Source organism: Laccaria bicolor, genomic scaffold, assembly GCF_000143565.1.
Source record: "Laccaria bicolor S238N-H82 LACBIscaffold_1 genomic scaffold, whole genome shotgun sequence".
In the NCBI taxonomy this organism is placed as follows: Eukaryota; Fungi; Basidiomycota; class Agaricomycetes; order Agaricales; family Hydnangiaceae; genus Laccaria; species Laccaria bicolor.
Window position 1 is genome coordinate 3,083,260 of NW_001889872.1, and position 6,730 is coordinate 3,089,989.

Below are 6,730 nucleotides of genomic sequence, written 5' to 3' on the forward strand. Positions count from 1 at the left end.
AGAACCAACGTGTCGCGTCGCATCTGTTATTATGGACCATGTATTAGCCATTATAGTCCCTGTGGCCCTAAGTAGTATATATACACCTTTCAAGGCTTTCTTGTCTGAAGGGGGAGAGTCCTAACCATCTGTGTTGTAAATACAGATGCACACAGGAATTAACCAACAGGAAACAGGTATTAAATAAGGTGGGTAAGTAGTGGTAAGAAGCCGTAAGAACTTACACTCCCAGAATTTACAGTAAATCAGGTTCAATTTACAGGGATTTACAGTGAGCTGGCATGGTCCAGGAGCCGAATGGTTTGAAATTACAGTGAGCTGGACCCTGGTGATTGATTTACAGATTTATCCTTTGGCCAGGCATTCCGTCCCTGTAAAATCTCAAGTCCCTTACCAGCCCTTACCATGCCCGTTCAGAAGCTTGGCACTCCCTTCTTCCAGAGACTCATAAAAGACAACGTTAGATTATTCAATTTATTGAGCTACATATGCTGCTTCTACTCCATGTATAGATGCACCCCAACAGCAAAAAAACACAAAGGCATCTCACCCTGTACAATCTGAAAGTAAGTAGAGTGCCAGAACACAGGGTGCTTTAGTTTATGATCGCCGTCAGTGGTGCACACAGGCACACTGTCATCTCCGAATGTGAACAAGTCGCGAGCCGATGATGTTAACATGGTGGCGGGGTTGATATTGAAATGATTTGAGGCATAGTGACGGGGGCATGTAGTACTATGTCAATTTTGCAACTATAAGCAAGGACCGTCATCTGAAGAAATAAAAATGACACTTACTGTAATGTCAACAAGGCGACAAAGGGACAGCTAGACCAAATCCTCAGAGTCAATGTAGGTCGCAAGACAGCGCTCGGTGAAGTGTGCGGCGCAGCCGCAAAAGAGGGGGGAGAGCAGATGACCATGGGGCTGCATCGCTGACCATGGGGCTGCATCGCTGACCATGGGGCTGCATCGCTGACCATGGGGCTGCATCGCTGACACAGGAGCAAAGCACGTAGAGGAAGGTGGGGCATGAGGATGTGTAAATTCCAATATGCGCCACAGTCTGTGTTGTAAGTCAATGAAGTGTGTCGCCAGAGAGGAATTGAACTTGTTTTCAAGGGTTTTCTTGACACTCAGACATCTGTGTGTTGTCCGAAACCTGGCTATATTCGTCTTGGAGGCGGAGGGTGTTAATGAATGCATGTATGTTTGAGGTGGGGTGGAGGACGACGGTGTGGAGGGAAAAGGGTATCATTACCTGCCTCACGGGGTATGAGACGGAGGCGAGGGAAGTAGCATGAAATTCTTGTGCAGCTAATGGAAGCTGGCTAGCCCGACACTGTTGACGAGGGTGGCCATAGCCTTGTTGTAGAACCAGGGATAAGTCTGTTTTGAAATCAGTAAAGAGAAAGGGTCAACGCGAGTTCGAGAATGTAGCCGGATGAATCATGTACCACTGTTCATGTAAAAGGATTGGGTCTCCTTTTCAGACTCTTTCTCCCCATCTACGCTCCATTAACGGTGGCGGCTTTGACCTTCTCCATTGTCGTACTATGTCTTAACTGGGCGGAACCTGGAAGGCGATTTCGAGGCGGTGGAGGTCGATGTAGCTGTGTTTTTGAAGTGAAAATGAGTAAGGAGTGGACTGGTGGGTGAGTGGGAGATATGCAGGCGGCGACGAGTGGTATGGGTAGTACAGGCGGCCCTACGGGATATGGGATTGATGGGCCGTCAGGGACATCAAGCGAAGAATCCGGCGGAAGGCGATTTTACAGCATTTACGGTACCCTTGTAAATTGGTATGGATAAAGTGACTTACCCGAATCCATCAGTTGAGTCCAAATATGGGTGGATTTCGGGTTCACCTGGGCTTTAGCTATCCGTGACAGTCCCTAATTCATAGCCTCAGACACTTCGTTACTCACCAAAAATTGTACAGTCTTTTACAGGTCCTTGATACACCCAAATGAAAAACTCTTCCCATCCATGAATGACTTTGGTTTGCCAAAATCTGAAGGGACAGAACCCTTTGTATTACCTTAAATAAGCTATGTACCAGAGCATTTGAAGATACATGCAAGGCTGGCTGTGTATTTTGTTGAATACTAGTGTATCGAGGAGGTATAAGTCCATTTTAGGAAATGATACCAACAACAACAAGCCTCATTTCTCTGTATTCAACATTGACTGGTCATTATAACTACCGGAGGGTCTTTATAGAAGCCATATGTACCCACAGATGATATAAGTACATGGATTTCAGGTGGTTTGAAGAAACTACACAAGTGTTGAAAGTGTATCGAGGACCTATTCTGTATCGAGGACCTGTAAAAGACTGTACCTTCAAGTTTTTGCATAAAAATGGTTTTAGTACAGACCTATAGGTACGAACTAACAAGTCCCAAAGAACCAGAGAGATTTGTATACGTTAAACTAGAAGGATAATTATATTTCTCAAAGAAATCTAAAGAAATACGACATCTCAGTGAGGTACACTGATGCTTGCAGATGCCCGCAGATACTTGGCTCACTAGGTTGGATTTGCACGCAACTGAATTGGTCTGCACGCAAGTGACCGCAAATACCGTTTTTCGGCTCGCAACTGGCACGCAACCTGTGTCCGCAGATGGCACGCAGATTTTCCTGTGCCCGACGTGGGCGTCTTTAAGCCTAACATCGTAATTGATGCTCGTTCAGGGCTTCAAGGTGTCAAAGCAACGGATCATGCAACGATTCAGACGAACGAAATGGTGGTAACGTTGGAGGACACGCCATAGAATGTTTGCTGGAGCCGGCGAAAGCAGCTCATGGCAGTAGGTCGTGGAGTTCTGATCTAAACTTCTGGTTAGCGAAACGGATCGATAAAAATGGATGGAAACACCACATGCCCGTCCTGAGCTTCGAAGCTGCGATAGGACCCCACTTCCATGATTTTGAAGCTTGAGCTCGAAAAAGACAAGAGAACGACTGGTCGAAAGAGTTGTAGAGGTCGGGAGTGGCAGGATGACAGGATGACCTCCGTAAAGTAGAAGCGGGCCACGTGGAGAGGGCCAGACGGCACCAGAAAAAGAAGGAATAAGGTAGTGACAGTGAAAAGGGCATGTAATGATGGGATTTGTAAGGATCTTTCATACGAGCAAGCATAACACAAAAAGCGAGCCTTTAGAGCTTTTGATTCCATTATAAACGAAAACGACGAATCGGAATACGGTCCAAATTTATTGGGTACTTACATCTATTTTCCAAGGGTCGATTGAACCAACAAGAGGAAACGGCGTGGGCGGCACCTCCTTCCCAGGCGGACCGGCGGAGACACCCAAATCAAACACCTCTCCGCTCTCCACGTTGTGCACCCAGCCATGGATGTGCACCGCACCTTCAAGATCATGTGCGTAGTGCTGTTCATCAATTTCATTAGTCCGCGAAGAACACAAAAATGGGGAAAAGGAAGGGACTCACATGTCTAATCACTGATCCTCTTCAATGTTTGCCTTGACATTCTCTTCCACCAAAGCGCGGAACGCAGCTAACCAAGATAAATCTCAGTAATTGTCCACTCCACGAAAAACGGGTGGTCGACAAACGTACGACAATGTTGATTGAGACAAACTCCATGCACGGTTGTTCTTTCCGATGAACGTACAATTCTCCGGCCTTCAACCCATGGCCACCTCCACGTCAACAAAACAAATCGTACAAAAAAAGAAAAGAACCAATCAGACGTCTCATACAAATCCCGAATATTATTGTATCCAGCTCTGGACCGCCAAATTCGCAGGACTAAACTGAAGTCCACAGTGCTTCTCGGCGTCTCCAGTTGGACCTTGGTGGCTGTAGTGGAGACTGGAACGGGAGCATAGAGGCGACTACGCCTCTGCATCCGTAATGCCCCAGTAAGTACGACCACGTGTTTTGACTTTTAGGCGAGAACCGCGCTCCTACTGATTGGAAGAGATGGGCTAGTAAGTAAGAGCCAACACGCGGGGTACAAAATAAGGCGGTAAAATGCCAGTCCTCACGGATGTAACACAAGAAGTGCACAGACAACAAATGTGTTATCACCCATTATGGGCGCGTCGAGATGATGAGGAAGAAAAAAGGGGCATTCTAGATGATGATGAAATAGGGTGGTTAAATCGGAAGATATGGTGGTTGAGTAAGGCTACGTGGTTGAATGCACGCGAACATTGTTGGACAGGACAGATACGCTGGGCTGCGAGTTTCGCGGGTTGTGTTATGATTGCTGAGAGGGGCATTAGGCAGAGTAGGAGTGGTGGGAGAAGAAGACTCAGGTTCGAATCTTGACTTGAAGTTCATGTGGTGGCGGACGGAGCTGAAAGAAAAACGTGACCAACAAATTTGTCACACGTGCTCTAGTCGGATTTTGTAACCTCAAAAGCAGGGACAAGGCAGGGAACGACAGAAATAATGGTTAGGCCTGGTTAGACTCGCTAGTAAGTTCTTTTCCTTCCTTCCGTTTTCCCTTTAGATGTAAAGCTGACGTTGTTCATTGTGGTAGACATTGTCACATGCGAATACTATGCCCAGGACCCAACCAAACGGATCTGCGACGTGTAAAGCATGTACAGTGCTTTGCATTGCCGTCTGCACAACGAAATTTCGAAAACTCTGTTTGGTTTTGTATGTTCGTCACAGATTGTCACGCATTAGAACCACGTTGGGAATTTTGAATCTCTCACACCAACTCTCATGGTGCCATAGGTATCAGATGCGTTGCGCGCGCGGATTATCGTTTGGCATGGTGGGCATCATCTCTCAGCACAAGAGATTTCAGGCCTTGTTGAATGAGGTGGTCTGTTTCTCTCCGATTTGTGGCAGTCACAGTACAACACGTACAAACATGATTTCCAAATTCCCTTGTGCAGACGGCAGTGCAAAGCACTGTAAAGAGTGACATCGTTCGTTTCCGCCGTTCATCAAGTTCATGATGGAAACCGCTACTGGGGATCTGGGGATCTCGAATGAGACGTACGAGCACTATCGAATTAACTTTACGAGGAAAGGAGGGGGAGGGGCAACAGCGAGTACTAGGAAGGGTTCGTCGAGGAAGGCGAGGGAGAGGAAGGTGAAGGATAGGGAGAGGAGGTCTGCGAGGTCTGCGTCTATGGCTGCGGCCAAGAATCAGCAAAATGGTCAACCCGTTGCTGGAACGTGCGCGTCTGCGTCGGCTGGACCATTGCATGTCCCGGGGTTCGAGTTGGATCTGGAGAGTCTGTCAGATTTGGATGACGAAGAAGACGATCATCCTCCCTCGACTTCCGCTGCGATCCCGTCGACATCTCGAGCACCCAACAACTTCCAATTACCACCATCATGTACACGGCGCCATCGTCACCCGCAACCGTACCACCACCACCACCACCACCACCACTTAAGACCTAGCAGGTCCCGGCGTGAAACGCCCAATCGGTCCCTTCCTTCCTCCCCCTCCTCGCACACCCATCAACAGATCCATCACTCCCGTCGACCTCAAACGCAAAATCCAAGAACTCGAAGCGACACTCAAAGAGCGAGACAGATCCCTCAAGAAACAGCACGAAGACCGCGTAAGAGGGGATGCTCGTGCCTGGCTGCTCAAAGGTCAACTACGGGACTCGGATAAACGTCTGAAGGAGTTGACCGCCAGACTTAACGAAGGAGGGCTCGGAGCACGCGATGCGCTCCTTCAAGAACGGGAGGCCCGTGTACAGGAGCTTGATCAGCTTTTGAAAGAACGCGATACGAGGCTTGAAGAACTCGAATCTCGTGTTGAGGGGCTACATACCCGTCTTCAGGACCCATCCTCAAAGGGAGACGACCGACTTCGTGAACGCGAAGCACGTATTGAGGAACTCGAAGCTAGGTTTGAACAGAGGCGGGACTCGTGGATCTCAGAAGAACGCGGTAAGCTTTCGGCCCCTGCGCGTGTTGTAGAATAAGAACTGCGCCTCAAAGAACGGGACGCCCTGATCTTTGAACAGGACGTCCAAATCCAAGACCTCAACAATCGCTTATCGGAACGCCGCGAAGACGAGAACCGCGTATTGGATACGCGGAGGGTGGAGGACCTTGAGAGAAGGTTGCGTATCCAGGAACAGTTGAGGATTCAGGAGGAGAGGATGAGGATTGAGGAGGGGAGGTTGTATAGGCTTCGGGTGGATGAGTTGGAGGGGATGGTGAGGAAACGCGAGGGGTCGTCGTCCTCAATGTGTGAAGTTGGGATTTAAGTTCAAGCTGATGATTCACCACACCCACACGACGAAGAACTCGACGACCGCGAGAAGGATATTGGTTCTAGGGAACAAGAATGTGCGCAGCGCGAATTTGAAGTACGGGACCGGGAAAAGGGGGTCAAGGAGCGCGAGAGGGGGGTTAAAGAGCGTGAAAAGGATATGAGGGAGAAGGAACGTGAGTTCCGAGAAAGGGAGAAGGAGACGCGGGAGAGGAGGGAGAGGGAGAAGGGTGTTGGGAGGCTTGATATGGCAAGGTATACGCCTGTTGCGTTGGATGAGGATGGGGAGAGGGAGTTGAGGGAGTTGAAAGATGAGATGGATGGTTGGTTTTCTTCTTTCTTTCTCGCTTTCTTTCTTTTGTTGTGTTACGATGACTGATTTGATTTTCTAACAGCGCTAAAATCGTCAAGATTCAGGCAAACGATCCTTACGCACGGCGTGCAAGTCCTCCTCCTCAAGCTCCTCTCCGACCTAGAAACAAACTCGAGCGACATG

The 6,730-nt window shown here is 48.6% G+C and overlaps 3 protein-coding genes across 3 annotated transcripts; 1 reads left to right on the forward strand and 2 right to left on the reverse strand.

The window, feature by feature from the left end:
* Positions 1 to 497: 497 nt before the first annotated feature.
* On the reverse strand, positions 498 to 2,135 carry LACBIDRAFT_321336 (uncharacterized protein; the record flags this gene model as incomplete). The annotated part of the gene is made up of 6 exons (XM_001874294.1): positions 498 to 735; positions 798 to 1,065; positions 1,134 to 1,388; positions 1,822 to 1,878; positions 1,928 to 2,013; positions 2,041 to 2,135. 6 exons carry the CDS (start codon positions 2,133 to 2,135, stop codon positions 498 to 500), a joined length of 999 nt encoding a protein of 332 aa, XP_001874329.1.
* Positions 2,136 to 2,736: 601 nt separating this feature from the next.
* Positions 2,737 to 3,882, reverse strand: LACBIDRAFT_301893 (uncharacterized protein; the record flags this gene model as incomplete). The annotated part of the gene is made up of 5 exons (XM_001874295.1): positions 2,737 to 2,835; positions 2,884 to 3,162; positions 3,236 to 3,400; positions 3,494 to 3,528; positions 3,591 to 3,882. The coding sequence occupies 5 exons, from the start codon at positions 3,880 to 3,882 to the stop codon at positions 2,737 to 2,739; spliced, it is 870 nt and encodes a 289-aa protein (XP_001874330.1).
* Positions 3,883 to 4,950: 1,068 nt separating this feature from the next.
* On the forward strand, positions 4,951 to 6,710 carry LACBIDRAFT_321338 (uncharacterized protein; the record flags this gene model as incomplete). Its single annotated transcript, XM_001873654.1, has 5 exons — positions 4,951 to 5,338; positions 5,400 to 5,906; positions 5,958 to 6,178; positions 6,287 to 6,557; positions 6,652 to 6,710. The coding sequence occupies 5 exons, from the start codon at positions 4,951 to 4,953 to the stop codon at positions 6,708 to 6,710; spliced, it is 1,446 nt and encodes a 481-aa protein (XP_001873689.1).
* Positions 6,711 to 6,730: the final 20 nt, after the last annotated feature.